At 35.9% G+C, this 18,394-nt stretch overlaps 2 protein-coding genes and 1 long non-coding RNA gene across 3 annotated transcripts; 1 reads left to right on the top strand and 2 right to left on the bottom strand.

Moving 5' to 3' along the window:
* Positions 1 to 377: 377 nt before the first annotated feature.
* On the bottom strand, positions 378 to 2,935 carry LOC138125916 (golgin subfamily A member 7). Its single transcript, XM_069041484.1, has 3 exons — positions 2,670 to 2,935; positions 2,465 to 2,617; positions 378 to 1,444 (listed from the first exon to the last, which is right to left on the bottom strand). Exons 1-3 carry the CDS (start codon positions 2,817 to 2,819, stop codon positions 1,304 to 1,306), a joined length of 444 nt encoding a protein of 147 aa, XP_068897585.1. The 5' UTR covers positions 2,820 to 2,935; the 3' UTR covers positions 378 to 1,303.
* A 5,729-nt stretch (positions 2,936 to 8,664) lies between these two features.
* Positions 8,665 to 16,468, top strand: Osi1 (Osiris 1). The gene is made up of 2 exons (XM_069041480.1): positions 8,665 to 9,047; positions 15,555 to 16,468. The coding sequence occupies exons 1-2, from the start codon at positions 8,675 to 8,677 to the stop codon at positions 15,890 to 15,892; spliced, it is 711 nt and encodes a 236-aa protein (XP_068897581.1). The 5' UTR covers positions 8,665 to 8,674; the 3' UTR covers positions 15,893 to 16,468.
* On the bottom strand, positions 12,917 to 15,557 carry LOC138125918 (uncharacterized). Its single transcript, XR_011157555.1, has 3 exons — positions 14,827 to 15,557; positions 14,408 to 14,768; positions 12,917 to 14,344 (listed from the first exon to the last, which is right to left on the bottom strand). It is a non-coding gene; the product is annotated as an uncharacterized lncRNA (long non-coding RNA).
* Positions 16,469 to 18,394: the final 1,926 nt, after the last annotated feature.

Below are 18,394 nucleotides of genomic sequence, written 5' to 3'. Positions count from 1 at the left end.
GAAAATGAAATGGGCGGGGCAGATAAAATGTTACGTTGTCCTTAGTATAGCGAGTTCTTTCTCTGGTTAAAATTAACACACGTATTTCAAATACACCCTGTATAATTTTGAACAATTATTATTCTATGAATTTGCACCCGCCACTGACCGAGAAATTTACAGAAAACGCGGCGCAGAACCTTTCTCTCTCCCTCCGGTACTGAAGAAGTTTTCAAACGTCCCTTCTTTTCATTCGCATTTCTACATTCAACAGTAGAGCAAAAATAAATTTGACCGATGGTTAATCTTTCCAAGTAAACTCCGCCGAAAGTTATTGCGATTAATGTGGACCGTGACGTTCTCGGATCGCACAAGGGGATATAGAACGTTAGGCTTAATAATAGACAAAATATTTATTAGAATTTCCAAAAAAACTGTTAAGTAATAAATAATAACATACACATAATAAAAACCATTTTTACAAGTATAAAAATAATTATAAACATAATATTAGTAACCACTTAACACAATACATCCAGACTTACTTATACAAAGTAACACAATAGTAATAATAAAAATAATAGCACCACCCAAATGATTACTCGTGACTCGCTTGTGCACAATATTGAATGCACGAAAAACTGAATGAGTGTGTTTCCGATACCGAAGAGACCAAAGATATAAAATTAACAGTTCAAACTCTCCACACCACTCCAGCGTGTCAGCAGTTGCCACCTTTGGGACACAAATTGAAACGTAATAAACACAAATTGTGTTGCATATTGTGACATAACCCCGTTCATAAAAAGTCATTAAAATTATTTCCTACACATTGTCATTGGTATCTAGAGGAAAAAAATTAAATGCTCATAATTTACGTCATCAGGGATGGATTTTCTACGAGAGAAGAACAAGAGTGGTGATGCTTGAATTCAAAAAGACATTTTGTAATTATATTTGTATCTAAGAACAAATAAAATGTATATAGAAAAATGATTATTAATAAGTAATTTGGAAAACATGAATACATTTATTTTTCCCTTTTTTACAACATCCTCGACGGTACATGGGGAAATTGCGTTTTGATTTTTTGAGTTGGACGCGGCTAACTCGACAAAGGAAAGTGCGACAAAATTTCCACCCAAAAAAAAACGAACTGGAAGACGATCCAATCGAACCGTTTGATATTGCTTTGTAAAACTCGCGAAACAATTATCACCTTGTCCAACTAAAAATTCAGCAGTCTAACATTAGATATAGGATTGTTGACTTGGATTTTTTCATCTTACATAAAAAACTCCTGCGTGGAGTGGGACAATGTAAGTCATGCGTTTGGGGGCCTATCTAGACAACTTATTTCTATCACTCTCAGTCCTCGCATGCTGGGGTCTGTCAGTTTTAGACCACGTGGTTCGTATACAGTCTGGTTTTGTTCGGCTACAAACTTTGACACTTTTTTGAGACACTGCAACAGAATGCGTCAGTTAGCTCGACGTGCTGCACAGGATGAAGTGGCGGTGAAAGGATGCGACGGTGTGTGGCAGAAGGAGCGACCGATGGATGTGAAATAGAAAACGCACAATTAAATGAAAACAAAATGTTTTGTCAATGCTTTTTCCACTAGTTTCTCTGGAAAAGTTGCCATTTTGCTCATGTCATCTAACTATAATTACATATTCTCTGTAATTTCAGGTTTCTTATGTGTTCGTACCTATTTGTAAACACATATTACTGCTTTTTTGGTTGACTGAAGCTAAAGCTAAACAGGAAATGTAATTATTTTTTTCCAGTGCAAGAAGATGTAAATGTGCACGGATTATTTTTTTATTAACACGACTTTTTCTCGATACTGGGTGGCAAAACGAGTGCAATTAATGACGCTTTTACTTTTAACGCTAGAAGCACAAATTAACTGGTGAAATAGAAACCTGTGGGTATGAAAATCTTTTTTTATTTTTTAATCCTCACAACCGTTAATCAAATAATGTAAACAATTAAGATCAGTTCTAAATGTGTGTTTCAAGACGGGAAAAGTAGAATTTGTTCCACAAAATATAACCACAAACGAGGGTATTGTATATTCGTTACCAGTCCCGATTAAAATGAGTTGTGATCGTTGTTAATTAAATTTTTTTTATTTTGGAACATTTATTTAAATTTCTTACCTGAATTGGTTGCCAAATGAACGTAATTTGAATAAAAATCGCACCGAGCACAAATTTGAATAATTCAAAGTTTGACATTTGTGACGCATGCCAACCTGATTATCAGTAAACAAAACTATTAAGCAGCCAACCCAACCGCTTAAAAATCCCAACTGATTAAAAATTTGCACAACGGTGACGTTTTGTTGTAAAAAGAAAAATGTTATCAAATAATCACTGTTATCTAATTAAAACAAACTTTGCATTTTGAAGGACTGGAGGGGATCCAGGTGAGGTATGACAATCAATAATGTTGGCAGGAAGGGTCCACGATGACTCACCTTTTCATAATGGGTTTCCTTACAAATATAAATTAAATAGGCAGTGAGACAGGCTAGACAGCCCTCGCAGTACGTGGAGCAAGTGGCGTTTTCTGCCTCCGCGAAATACCCATTCAGTCTATTGATAGTTGTTTCAAAAGCTTGTCTTTCGAGCTGCAACGGAAGTTTAAAAAGTCGACAGACAGTCGCGCACCTAGATACTCACTCTGCCGTCTAATTCTTGTGGAAATCTAGTCTGAAATTTCACTACAGTCCCTTCACTATAATCCCTTTGTATAAAAACCTTCAGACACTGAGACGGCGCCATTTGTTCCGTTTCCCCAGCTCTTGAGCCATTGTTATGGTGATTACTCATCGTGACTTAATTTAATTAGTGTTGTAAGGAAAAGAAAATGCAAAATACGAGATCAAATTATAATATCAACACACCTCCATCTTAGCTGTCACTTCAACAGGTTGGCCAACATGGAGACAGTGACACCGGCCGGCACCGACGGCGGGAAATTTGAAATGGGGAAATGAAACAATATTTTTAACATGCGAAACGCTAGAAAGGACAATTATCATACACGTTGTACATCGGTTAAGCATCTGCACACGATAATCGATCGATTTCTCCCCTTTTTTGTGTGTTTTTAGATCGAGAAGTGGCGAAATGCAAAAACACAGTCAAAAACAATAATTATAACGTGTGACATTTAATGAGGCATTGAAAATGGATAAATATGGAAATAAAAGAATAGACAAGATTCAAACAAGTTTCCGGATTAGTGATATGTTAATGTGTTGTATGTTCCAAAAATAACATCGTTTGTTCCCAAAAAAATTGAATAATGAGACACAAATTGTGGGAAAAGACTAAAAAATGCATTCAATAGAATTGGAATAGTTCACTTCTCTTCGTTCTGCTTGTCCTGACGAATTGATAATTCGTGTTTTCCCGAAAGTGGTACAAATTAAAAATGAACACGGGTCACTACATGGTACAATATTTACAGTTTCACGAGTGAAATAAAAAAAGTGTTACAAACACCTGAACCTGACGCAACAAAATTGCATCGAAATCTGAATTTGAACGAACGACTGAACCGTCACTTTTGACAGTTGTGACAGTTCTGGTCAAGCTCAGACGTGCCTTTGTCGCCTCACGTACAGCTCGATTAATTTGTCAAGAGGAACTCCACCTGTACTGTACCGGCTGTGAACCAATGGCACCGGCATAATTGCCCTACTAAACTTCATTTACGCTATCATCTGACAACAATTTCCTCGAGTCGCCCCAATTCTCCACGTAACTTAATCTCCCCTTCGGAGTTCTTGCAACACGGAGGTCTCACGTATATAATTACAACACTCCACTAGAAAAATTGACATTGTCTGGAATCGCATGATCAGAAACGAATTTTTCTCCACTTGATACGTTCGTAATTGAAGGTCTCTTCGAGAAAAGTTATGGACAAGTTTGTGGAACGGTTCTCGCGCTATCAATCTTGTAATGCAAAACTGATGTCTTGCAAGTAGAAAAAAAGTAGCTCCGGGTTCGATCATATCGATAAAACAGCATTAACCGATTTGGGATAGTTAAAATGGTAATTAGAGACGCCGTGGGCTTGACAGACTCCGGGCCACTGACATTATCATTATTATCGTCGTCGAAGGGTTTCAGTGAAAATTGTCCCACTTCTTGCGACAGCTTCGCTTATCGCTTGATGGATTATTCCTCTTCTAATTGTTTATAATAAAGAAATTATTTTGCCGCTGGAGCAGACCGCAAATCAAATTATAGCTTTGCGTCCAGACAAAAAAGTTTTCCTGTTTATCAGTTGGTCGTCACGTTCAGGATCAGATTGCTCCGCTATCCTACATCGTGGGAGATCTGAAAGAAATCATTATTAATAAACGAAACGAAAAACGGACAACTCCTACATGTCTCTCGGCTGTAGATTACTCCAGTGTACTACTTTTAGATTATTTGGTAAAATTGTCGCAGTCTAGGCTAATGATTAATGAATCATTCTTATTTTTCGTTTCTCGACTGATGATTTAAAAAATGGTGAATGAGGTCAGACTAGAAAAACAGACGGCACATTTTAAGTAAAAGCAACAAAACGCCGGAGTTTTATCGGAAATCGTTTAGTTTTTAATGGTATGGGAATTCAAATATGTACGGCGAATTGCTAAGGTATGGGGTCATGCGTGTTTTTGTTGGGATCGAACTGGGTTTTGTTGATTCAAAAAATTGTCAAGAAACTGTATCAATTCCGGATTTTGTCCGGATTGGCAAAGAAGATGAATGTGTAGGTGTTTCAGTGTTCCGGGTTGTTTTCGATAAAAATGGTCATTAAAATGTATCAATGGGTGTAAGTGCGGAGGACTACTTAGCTGAAGATGTTATAAAATTTAGATTAAGAAAATTAATGGAAAAAAACAATAGAAAAAAGCTGTTGGGAAACGAACACAACATAATTCAATAACATACATAAAAAATTGTTTTTCTTAGTGTATCATTAACATTATAATGATGACTTCAATATGACTATGAATTAATTTTAAAAAATGTTAGGCTTTCCTAAGCGTCAAAGACAGAGTAGGGAAATAAAAAGAGTGTTTGACCTGAACATATTAAATGGAAGAAATTATTGAAGTTAAATAATAATGTACATATTATTTAACGAGTTTGTGTGTAAATTGGGCTCTTTGTAGCATGAGTGGGTCAGTTTAAAACGCGAGTGAAACGAGCGTTTTAAAGGCCCACGAGTGCCAAAAAAGGCCCAATTTACACACGAACTCGTTAAATAAACCAGTGTTATGTTTTATGACCTAGTTATTAAAATAATTTTTAGAAAAATAAAACAAAGCAGACAAAGTCTAATTAAATGAAAACAGTGGCAAAAAAAGCAAAATTTATTTTCAATAATAAGGAAAATACAGAATCATATTTAATTTGATCTGTTCGAACTTAATTGTTTAACTTAAAAAAAAATTGTAAAAAATATTACTTTTTCCAAACAGGGCATATTATTCTTGTGTTGAGTTCTACAAAACAAAAACATTGGAAACCAAATTTAAAATGAAGAAAAATTTTTTTAAAAAACGCGAGAATGACTAATTTGTAATTAAAATTAAAGAAAGCAAGAATCGACGCAAAAATTGATCAATATACTTTTACAATCCACTTAATATTTAATTACGTATTACGCGTTTATATTGATTATTAATAATTATGTCGTACGAGAATAAATTCCGACCTAGATGTGTACAAAGCTGGTGTGTAGAAAATAAAACATCGTATTACAAGAAAAGTGTTTTCAAAGAAATATCATTATTCGATAGAAATTCCGTAACGAGAAATAAATTCGGTCTCGATGTCGTCTCCTTTTTATTAATTATTTTTCGACATAGACAAATTCTGAAAATACAAATAAATAAATAAATACGAAAATAAACAAAACCTACTGAATTCAATAAGGGGAAAAATAACACTTGTTTGGTATGTGTTCAGAAACAATTAATTTTGCGTATTTGATTAGAAAACATAAGCAAATAGGAAATTTTAAACGAAAGATAACTAATAAAACACAGGACACAGGATAAACAGAGTTCCATAAGGAGGCAAAACATTTTCAATGTAAAAATGTATGTTAGTGAAATCGGAGATGAAACAAAAATTATTAACATTTAAACAATTGAAATAAAAGTAGAAAAATTACTAAGGAAAGTAGATGGGATTAAAAAATTAAAGAATCACTCAAAGAACAAAGAAAAATAAATTGACGCTTTATTAAAATAATTTAACACAAAAAATATTGTAAAAAAGCAATAAGCGGGAGAAAGAACTCTTAAAATAGTTATTTGTGTATAAGGTCAAAAAGTGCATCTTTTTCGTCCGAGTCTGGGTTTTCTGACCGAGGCGCAGCTAAGGCTTGAAAACAAGCGAGGACAAAAGGCACTTTTTTGGCATTGGAAAAATTACAAATTTATTTTGTATCTACCTTTTTCAAATAGATAAATTTATTAATACATATTAACAATTACAACAATTAACAATTTTTTTTTTCGTATCCCACCTCCACCCGGCGGCACGGCAATTTTGCCGGAGTACATACACTATTACGGATAATACTATCAAGTAATAGTGCAGTGCTTATCAACATAATTACCGGCGTCTCGCCTCCACATTTTGACTTTTTTGTGTTTTATGTTCTGTGTCAATGTTAAGGAATTTCCTCACGATATGACATGAGTATAATAATATACCTTTTTGAATTTCAACCACCAATGTGTTCTCTAAGTCCAAAATTTTTATAGTATATATATATTTTTATAGTTTTTAATAGTATTTGTTATCAGTTTGCCAACAAAACTAAAATTTGCAATACAAATACGTCCGAAAAAGAGTTACTTTTCGTCCGCTTGTGACTACGTAAAATTTCCGTTTTCACTAAGGTGCCTAAAAAAATCGTTTACTACTTTGGCATGTATTGAAGATGAAGCTGCCATGAGATATAATTAAAGAAGCAGATAGGGATTTATACAGTGCGTTTGTAAAGTTCGGAATAAATTCGATAAAACTGTAAGTATTAATTTCTGAGAAAAATCCTTGAAGAGGTCAACTTTGTTTTTAAAAAACGCATATTCTTCAGTACTTTACTTATGTTAACAACTTTTCATCTCTTAAGTATGACGGCATCAATAATTTTTTTAAATCACAATTCCCCACTTTTTTCTTCTTTTTCTGATAGACCTTCGTACTACCGAAATCATGAGCAAAAAAAATTGGTACCTTACATAACAATTTTTTTGAGAAAATGACAATTAATTGATACATAATTCAAAAATTTAATTTAATTTTTAAGGTAATTTTTTTTTTCTGTGGGTTTAGTTAAAATCGAAGGTTTATTTTAATGGAACAAACAATTTAGAACAGAGAATTCGCGCTGAAATGGAACAAATAAGCCCTGACATTATTGAGCGCAGTGTACAAAGTGTCGGTAAGTACTAAATGGTTGGCGGGAGATAGTTTCAACATTGCGTTGAATGTTATTGGTAACCATAGATGTTTGTTTGTTTTTTTAAGGCCAATTAAAATTTTTACAATAAAAATTAAATTAAATTTTTGAAGTAAAATTTGTCATTTTCTCAAAAAAATTATTATGTAAGGTATGAATTTTTTCATTCATCATTTAGGTAGTGGGAAGGCCTATCAGAAAAAGAAGAAAAAAGTGGGGGTTGTCATTAAAAAAAAAAAAAAAAATTGATGACGTTATAACTAGGAGATGAAAAGCTGTTAGTACAAGTAAAGTATTGTATGAATGAATATGTACTTTCTAAAAACAAAGTTGATCTCTTCAAGGATTTTTCTCAGAAATTAATACTTACAGTTTTATCGAATTTATTCCGAACTTTACGAACGCACTGTATAAAAAATTAAACATAGAAAGGAAAAAAAATGTTATCAGTTTTTTGTTTGTTTTAAAAGTTGTTTAATATCATACAACTCATATTGTCTCATATGTCTACGTTTCCGTTACTATCTAGAGGAAATGAAGTAAGTTGAATGAATTAATTAAGATAGAAGAAACTTTAAACAAAAAAGCCGCCTGAAGAAGTATATTGGCAAAATGAATCGCTGAAGATTAGATAGAGGTCAAAGAAAAATATTTAGTCAAAATAAAATCGCGGATGGAGTAAATGACAATACGTTTTCAGTAATATAGCAGAGGAAGTAGGTAGGCCAGGAGATAATGTGCGGAAGAGGTGTTTGCTATCGCCCCAAATTACGTGTTTGCTAAAAGCTCTCGAATTATTTAAGTGACTTATCACAGACACCGACACCTGAGCAGTCTATAATTATAGTCTGACAGAACGAACCTCCAGTCATAATTCGCTTCAGGTTACCTTAGGTTATGAATTTTACGATGTAAAAAACATCCGAACGAAAATGTTATCCAATTAAGCAACACGCACAAAATACGCACTAACACTTTCTTGCGTCCATTGAATCCCACACCTGTGGTCCAACCTGGCCCTTCGACCAGCACCCCTTCGATTCAATGTTGCTCCAGCATCGACATGTTGCATTTTGGTCACCATCCTCACCTGGATCCGCCAGCGGAAGGCGTGCCGCGCGAATCCCTCCTAAACTCTTCGTTCCAATTATTCTTCATATAAGTAGCGTCCGCCTCGGCGTCGATACTCCATTTAGGCACGATGCGCTCGCTGGTGTTGTTGGTCTTGGCCGTCGGGGCCGTCAGCTCCGACGACTACGTCGACGAAGTGCAAGGTCGCTGTCTAGCCACCAACCAGACCAACACCTGTGCCAAGTACAAGCTGTTTAAGTACCTCGACGATTACCACCTGGGGGACGTCAGTTTGACCAGTGACAGTTCAGTGAGGTTCGTCAATATTCCCGGTGGCAACGGTAGCGTGAGCCGGCGGACTTCGCGCCGCCACGGCTCCACCGACTCGGAAGTGGTGAAGATCTTCAAGTTCCTGAAGCGGCGCCTGGCCAAGTTCGTGAAGGAGCAGGGGGTGGCGGTGGAGCTACCCGCTGGGGCGCGCATCGTCGAGGAGACCACCGCTGGTGAGTTACCGCTCTGGGAAAGGAGGTCTTCGTATCGCCTATCGCGAATACCGTTCGAAGACAATTCGATTGGCGCGTTCCTGTTATTTCGTGGATTAGGCGGATTTGTTCATCGCCCTACATAAGCACCAATAAACAAATAATAGTCCCCACAAGAACTGTTTGTTGCCAAAATGGTCGTAATTTCGAGTGCGTATGTAATTTTCCGCTTTCGGAATATTCATGAGGCTGCTTTGTGATCTGTCTCCCGATATGACGTTAATTATCGGATTTGTTGTGAACAGTAACAGAAAAACGTCAAGGCTGAGGACTGATATTTTATCCCAATCATTCCAGTCGACAGTGCATTTCGGAGGAATTTTTGAAACTTGTGGAAAAAATTGAGCTGTCGGAATGAGCCGAATTGAAAACTAACAGCACGAGGAAAATTATGGGGCAAAAAAGATGCCCGGATTTTTTCTCTAATTGGGGACTAGCGGGTTCGCTTTTAACCCGGAAATTTTCCGGTCTTGTGTGTCGGAACCGGAGTCCTCATAATTATCTAATTAAAATCTATGTCGGGCCAGAGTAGAATGAATTGTAAAATTTTGATTAATTTAAAATTTCAATTATTATGGGAAGCACAAGTTTCGAGTGTGATTTAATTAGCTAGAACAAAGGTATTGCGGGAAAAACTGCGATCGAAGTCAGTAATTAAATTACTAATTAGTTTCAGTGCCTAGGAAACTACTACTTTGTGATACTTAAAAAAAGTTGTTGCTACAAAGTAGTGATAGAAAGGGGGAATTAAATGGGATTGATTTATAGATCTACTCGTACGTACTATATCGAGCTTGTTACTTTGTAAATGTTTTAACTATTTACTAATTAGTAATTACATATTTTATGACCAACATTTCAAATTATCGTTTAAATTGTTGTTACTTTATGGTTTAAGACCTAATAATTCCATTAACAAAGTAGAAAGAAGAAAACTGATTACTTAGAGGAAGAAAAAAATGAAGAAATAAACGGAATCATTATTATAAATTATAGAACCCAAAATATTTTTTCCAACATCGATTATGATACTTTCATCACTCAATTTAGTGAGGAAAATAGGCGTTTGCATCACTAGTGAGGAAAATGGAGAAAGTAAACTAACTAGTGACGAAAATTTATTTAACAATCTACTATATTAACAATCTGCTACCTACTTATTAATATAAAAATTTAAAACACTGTTTTTTGCACTAATTGAAACTCTAGATCCGCAAGATTCAAAAAATAGAGGAGTAAAATAATTATAAAGAAATTTAAAATTGAGACTCGTTTTCATAAGCGATGTTGGAAAAAATAGTATACACAATTCGTGATCAAAGTGCGATTTTTCAACTGACAATACTATCCTCACTCGCTGGCGCTCGAGAGTATATCATGTATTGCTCCGTTGAAAAATCAGGCACTTTCATCACTTATAGTGTAATATACTATTCTTTGATAACTACTGAACCGGAGACAATTTATTTTTGTTGGTAATATAATTATTTGAAACTAATCATCCAAAAAAATGTATGTAAAATCAAATTAAAATTAGATTTTTACCGTTCTGTAGCATATTGTGTAGAAAAACAGAGGTTATGTAAGTCCAGTAAGTCCATTAATGATAGGTTTTTAATAAATACATCTGTTGTAAGATGAAAAGTAATTAAAATAGAAGAAAACAACAAGCAAAACAACTAAGAGGTCAAACTCACAACTGATGCTAAGATTTAATAATTTGACATTTGATTGTTGACATCTGATTTGACGGCTTCAAGGGCTCGACATAATTCGGAACAATAAAATTATAGAGCCGCACAATTCCACATGACTCTTGATAATTATACGTTGTTTTATACACTTTGTATAAATAAATAAAAAAATAGATATAATTGAAAAAAAAATGTGAATATTCTGAATACAAATTGAGTTAGAAAATAATATTTATAAATAAGCAAATTTCGAGAGGAAAGAAACAATCAGGAAAAAGAAAAGGGTAAACATATTTATCATTATAATTTAATAAATTATTAGGAACATAAAACAACTTGCTGTCTCAGTTTCATTTATCTATTTATTTAATCGGTAGTTCACCCCTTTTGAGGTACTACATTGTCAAACAAAATGAAATTCCACAGTTTAATAGCAGTTTCTAAAATACGGGTCATTATAAATGTTTGTAACAACTAGTGGGCGTAGCGGCGCAGCTAAAACATAGCGCACAGTCACCTACGATGGTACAATCATTTATAATGACCCTGTAGAATTATAAACTGGATATAATTAAGAAAATGAGTTGAAAAATCGTGAGAGAAATTTAAGTGGGTTTAATTTATTAAGCTGCAAATGTTGAATAGAAAGTGTTACGTGTACAGAGGGTTAGCAGAAAATCTTTATGCTCTTCGAAAAATTGGTAATTTTTCTGTAACTTCCACCTTTTAAGAAATGTCACACATTATTAAATACAATTTCTCGTAGCTTCGCAAATAAAAAAAAAACGGCGATATTTTGTTACGAGTACATTACGATAAACTTTGTAAATGTAAAATAAAAAAAGAAATTTTGAAAGAATAGAATAAAAATTAGGAAAAAAATAATAAAATCGCCGATAAATATTTAAAAATAATTTCAGTAATCCTGTAATAATTAATAAGTCAATAACAATGCTGTTTTAATTTCTCAAAAATTGGTTGACTTTGTTGAATGGACATATTTTATTGGTAGAGCAACATAAAATTTAAAAAATTTTCTTCATTATGCACAAAATGATATCGGGTCTTCATTTAAATTAAAGTAGGGCTTGAAGAGTCGATTGTGAATGCACCACAGATTACAGATCACGGATCAGCTGTTTAAATTTAACCTCACTTTTTGCGTTGTTTGTGTTTTTATACACTGCAGATTGACGAGTGGTGCGTTCACAATCGACTCTTCAACGCCAACTTTCATAGGTTCCACGTTTTTCGCTGCATACTTTTCCATTGTTACAATAGAAAAGTAAAATTTCGTATAAATAAATACAAAAATACCTGGGTAATTTTGGCTTCCACAAAAATTATATTTTTTTCACTAGTACCTCCGATAAAAACTGTACAAGGTATTCGGTTCAATATTTTATTTCAATTAAAGTTTCGTCGCTGGAGACACCTAATATACCTAAATTTAATTAAAAGAAAGATGAAAAAAAATGTGAGGAAAAATTATAGAAAAAAAAAAAAGAAAATGTAGGTACTTACTTGTATATTTTTTGGTCTAAAAGATAATAAATGCTTAGATTTCTTTATGAAATCTTCTTAGAAAAATACAAAGATAAACAAGACATTGCGATTAGGGCCGACAATAATCACCTTTTGTTTTTGTAACAGCCACCCTTTGATAACTGTTTTTTATGGTTACATTCTTGGAAAGAACAGTAAGAAAAATTTGGAAAAGAGTTTCGTACGTTCCAAAAAGTAGACTAAACTATTCACCATTATATTATACAGGGTGTATCTTTAATGCGTGTGTTAATTTTAACCAGTGGAAGAACTCGCCAGTTTATGAAACTTTTCTCTATAACATTGTGCGAAATTCGCAAAAGTTTTCCAAGATTGTTTGTCTCCTAATTTTTACCAAGCGAGCCGTTTTGTGGGATTAATTAGTCTCTATTATTTTATAGCAATGTAGGTTTTTTGACAAGGCTCCGTTTCTATCACAACAGAAAATTTTCGCCTTACCCATGGGCGGGTATATATTTTGATGCCTTGTTTATTCACAATTTTAAATCCATTTGTAACGCTTTTTCGTAAAAAATAGAAAAAAACGTTTCATTTAACAAGCTCTGCTACGTGTTAAAATTAACACACGTATTTCAGATACACCCTGTATACAGTCTCTCCCTGAACTGCCTCCCCATAGAAAACAGACATGTGTCGACAGGAAAAGAGAATCCAAGATGACTAAAATAAATTTTCCTGTAGGTCACATACCCGAGATGTAAGGTTTTAAGGTTTTCAATTTCACCAATCCCAGGAACTCAGGTGTTACTAAAAAATCGGATAGGTTGCTGACAGCAAAAATAATTATTGATATCGCAACAAAATTCGAAATTCGAAATCCCGGCAACCCAAAATTGCGGTCAAGCTACCTTGATGGTGCTCAACTCTGATTGGCCAAGTTTAGAATGTCTTTTCTCCATTATCGCCTGAGATAAGTCTATTTTTCTTTAAAATTCAGATAATCACGTTTACCCAAATACTCCCATTTTTCTCTGGGGAGGCAGTTCTGGGACATCCTGTATGCATATTTGAAAATTTCTAAACCTTCAGAGGTCAAATCTTTGTATACATTTTATTTTTAATATGACCCCGGGAGAAAATTTGGTTGCGTATTTATGGATCCCTGTCATGCGACAGCGAAATGACAGTTATTGATATTACAATTTTGTGATTTCTAAAAAAAGAACAAAAGACGTAAGCATACCATTGTTGGATAGTGCAAGATGAACCGGTGGCCATTATTTTTGCGTTATACAGGACTAGGATGACTAGGATGACGAGGTAAAAATGCAACCCAAAATACGATTTATAAAGCTATCTCGATACCTATTACATTATCATAATCCACATAAAACATGGATAACTTTTTACGTCAGCCTAATGAATGTCAAGTTCTGACAGAAAAATACCACTTTCAACATAGTATGACTTAATAACAATAATAAGCAATTAAAATCACAAAAGTAATGGCTAAGTAGGATCATGTCGGTCAAATACTAATTATGAACGAAAAATTTAATTTTTAAATACCAAAACACAATGTATGCTTTGTAAAATGTATTTTGGGTTGCATTTTTACCTGGTCAGACTCGTCATCTTACGTGAATAACCTTGTATTAAAGGTTACATTAATGGCCTACAAACAGTTGTCCCGTCAGAGAAATGTTTTTTAATATAACAGGTTTGTACGGTCGGGTCGGTCCAAAATAAATGTTTTAATATGTACTAAAGTAAGATAACTGTAAGTACTCTTTTGATTGAGCTGAAAAGCCAAGAAAAAAATGTTGCTTCTTCATCAACAAAATACTTCTATTCCTCATTATATTTTGATGTGTTTGTACATCTACACCTTTTATAATTTCTTTCTTAGACGACTAATTGATATAAAATAATAAGTCCTTTTTGTCATTTTACCTTCTGGTTAGATTCTAGAATAATCAAAATGATCGTTAAATAAATTTGTGTCTCTAGATTAATAAATTGCACTGCATTCCATAAAATAATTTCAATTAACATCAACTAGAACAAAAAACAGAGCAAAAACTATAATATCGTGCAGCTAGAGAGAAACATAATACCTACATGATAACTTGTGCTTGTCCAACAAAAATGATAAAAGCCCAGCCCGATAAAGCGTATCATTAAAAATAAATTAAACAATTTTTTCGGAATTTTTTACTTGGCAGTTATTAAATCCGCTTTAATCAATCCTTGTCAGGTCACTTTTTCCACATATCTCTGCTTTCTTGATTTGAATCACTGCGAAAACTCAAAACATTCGATAGAGCATCTGCGACAGACCTACTTGTCACACATCTTTCCAGTACAAAAACACGAAAACATAATCCCCCAGATAAAAAAAACTCGGCTCTTACAAAACGCGATCCGGTTGACGCAGTGAACGTCTTCTTTGCGTCATCAATGTCTTTGCCGCGCCAGTTACCTGAAAAATTCCAGTTCGCACAATCTGCGGTGCGGATTCCTCTCGAAATTAATTTTACCGTAAAATCCGTTCCTCCATGATTTACGCATTTCTTATCGGAAGGGTTGGCAATAAATTGATGAGGTGCGACACATTCTTGCATCGATGTGGGTCAGATTTTGTGCATCCTACAAAAAAATCGTGACTTGGTCTAGCTGCCATCCCACTTCTGATTATTTATGGCCCGGAATTATACGTTACTCCCATTACTGGAGGTAAGCGCGCTAACCACATTATCGAATTTCTCTGCGTAAAAAAATTTACAGGTTCGTCGTGGCAAGTCGAAGAGTGCGTCATGCCCTTAATTAAAATTCGATCGATTTGTTTAAACGCCTGATCGCGCCTCCAGAATATTTGTGGAAAGGCTTCACCGAAAAAATTCCAAAGAGATGTTGTGGGCTAGGTATGCGATTAATTAGTTTCGTTTGCGGCGAGGGCCAAGACGCTCATAATTTTATTCTAAGAGGCGAGGTCCAGGTGTTTCATTAAATTTAATTTATTCATTATGATGGTGATGGACAACAAACATTTGGTTCAGATCTAGCCCGGAACTGTACCGAGATTCTATCGGCAGCTTGCACCAACACGAATCCTTCAGACGCACTGAAAACCATTCACCATTATCATTAACCCACATTTACCGGCCCAATTTGACCCCGACGGAAAAAAAATAACGGAAGCTCAGATTCCTCAATTAATTTAAGCGCCGAATTCTCAGTCACCAACTGACAATTTCGTCATTTGCAGTATCCGCCAGAAAGAAGAAGGAGAAGAAGAGCATCTTTCTGCCGCTCCTCATCCTGTTCAAAGTCTTCAAGCTGAAGATCATGGTCCATATGGTCCTCGTTGGCGTCATCATTATCAAGAAGATGCTCCTGGCGGCGGCCATCTTCCTGCCTGGCGCCCTGGCGGCGATCAAGGCCCACTGCAAACAACAACAGTTCCACGTGGTGCCCTACCACGTCGATGAGGACCACTACACGCACAGCCACGAACACGAGCACGAACCCTCGGGATTCGGCGCCTCGGGTTTCGACGACGACAAGCACTTCTGGGCCCACAAGAAGAAGTACTCGTACTTGTGAAAAAACAAAACGTCAAGCCTCAGGAGGAAATTTTCCGTCAACCAAACAAAACGTCCGGTGGAAGGATTGGCGGACGTGTGGGAATCGCGGTTCATTTATTTTGTTCGGTTGACTTTCCCTCCACCCACAGGATCTTGCCCAAACAAAGACTCAAGTGGGCTCGCAGTGACCAGTATTGTTAGTCCTAATTTCTCTCGCTTTGGCCCTAATCGCGCACCTACCTCTTCTTGTGGATAAATCGTTCGGTTTTGCTAGTCCTCGAGCCCGTGCTCACCAAAGACGTTCATTTTTGACCTGGAAACTTCCACTGATCTATAGCGGATTTACCACTTCAAAATAAACGTGACCTGTCTGCTCCAGTTACAAAAATCAACTGGATTTACGTAAAGCAGACACCCAACACGTTGTCAATTGTATACACTAGAGGGGCCCAAAAGACTGAATAGTGCTAATAACATTATTAATACACGTCTCCCTTGTATCGTATTATCGTAAACTGTATCGCTATTTATTTATTTAATATTTATAAATACAATATTTACTTAATTAGTTGTAAAATGTTACAATAAATATTTGACATTTGCACTTGTTTCATTGACATTTGTCCGGATGCAGGCAACCAGCAAAACACGTGTATTGTGTGTTGTCTACGCGTCGATTTCACCCTCCACGGGGAGTTTTCTTTCGTAATTAATCCCCCTCGTAAAACGCTCAGTTTCATTGGGGGCCATACCGCCTACGGGCTAAAATCTCGCGTTTTTGCATAATCCCAACGTTCTTCACTCAGATTTAATTAAACGAGACACAAAGCTCGTCGGCTTGCAGTGACCTTTTATCTGGATGCACAATTTTCAAATTTAATCGACTGGCAGGGTCGGGGGGCGACATGACCCGAATCCGATATTTGGGTGAGGGGCGACACTAATTAAATCGCTTAATTAAAGTGGCCCTATCGGCGTCCTTTTTCTTAAAGGGGTGTTTTATCAGCGTCCTGCAGACCCCCGGAATAATACGACTATTAGGGCGTGTTCCCGTTTCCGGAGAAGATATAGATGTTTACCCGCTTTATAAGTAGTATCCATTTCGTTACGAAAAATGGTAAATAATATCTGCGGGGTCGTGAAAACAAGTCGTTCTTCATTAGACGCGAAACATGTGACAGATGCGGAGTTGGTGGAGTTGCGAAGTTGCGGGATTAGACGGCGCGTTTCGCCGTCCAAATCCCGAATATATTGATTGACAGTCCCGGTGAGACCGATTTTAATTGTGATAACCTTGGACAGATAAAGCCCAACGGATTTTTGTTTAATCACGTATTATGTTATTTGCCTCGTGATTGATTCGGCTGCGTCATTGATAAACCGGCTACCAATAACGCTGCAGGAGCGATTTTTAATTATGTTCGTAGAAGTTCGCCGCCGAGATGACCGCCGTCATCAAGGAATTGTTCGGAAGCTCCACTTTGTCTCGATATCGCGATCGCGCAGCGAAAAATTAAATTAAATGCACAATTTAATGTTGGATCAATATTGAAAAAACGGAATCAAAGGATGGGGAGCTTGTTACGCTTCTTTATTGACTGTTTGTTTATGTTGGACGTTTATCGCCAGATCTCCGGAAAGTGTTCGCCTCTTTTTTGAAACTGTCACGAATAAATTTCGGCGGTGGCGATTTTGCAGGAAAATAAACGCGACGTTGTAATTGCGACAATGATATCTTCAGACTTTATTCGAACACTCCTCATAAACTAGGAATCAAGATTGCTCCGTGTAACTTTAGCACCGACAGTTCCGTCCTAAATCCTGCCGAATTTACAGCCGAAATTAGCTGCAGGGCAGCGAGACGGTTTCGTTACATTTATAATTATGTAAATTTTTTAAAGAGTGCAGATGTATTTATGAAATTAATTTTCTCATCGCTCGAGGTCTCCAATTAAATTTCCCTGGGAACGTCCGGACGAAATGTTTGTCTTCGCAGGTGCGAGGAATTTTCCGGTTGTTTCCATACGGTCTAACGACCTCCCATTTTTTTTCCAAAGTTGCTCGACTATTGGCAATTTGTTGCTCCACTTTGCCACTTCTTTGTCTTTGCGGCGCATCTTAATTTTATTCTTCGGTGGTCGGATTTTATGTACGGCACGAGTTTCGGTCGCACGAATCGCTGATCCCGATAAGATTCCCGATAAGCTCCTCAAACGGAATGGATTTTTTCAATCGAGATATGATTTTACGCCGTACCTTCCATGTATGCGGCCGCAATAAAGGAAAGAAAAATGGCCGCCGAACGCAATACCGCCTAGATTTGATGCCGTCTGTCGCAAAAAAGAATTCCTAATGCGGTGTCCTTCGTCCAGATCCTCGTAAAAATGATGGATCGGCACGAAAATTTCGACATCTGCTGTTTTACAAGGATAATGGATTTATCACTCACTGGTCGCACAAATATTCAAATTTTATTTTACACTGTCGAAAAACATGATAGAGCCCTATCTTGTTCAATAAG

Source organism: Tenebrio molitor, chromosome 3, assembly GCF_963966145.1.
Source record: "Tenebrio molitor chromosome 3, icTenMoli1.1, whole genome shotgun sequence".
NCBI lineage: Eukaryota > Metazoa > Arthropoda > Insecta > Coleoptera > Tenebrionidae > Tenebrio > Tenebrio molitor.
Note: the sequence above shows the minus strand (reverse complement) of the source record. Positions and strands in the feature narration are given on the sequence as shown.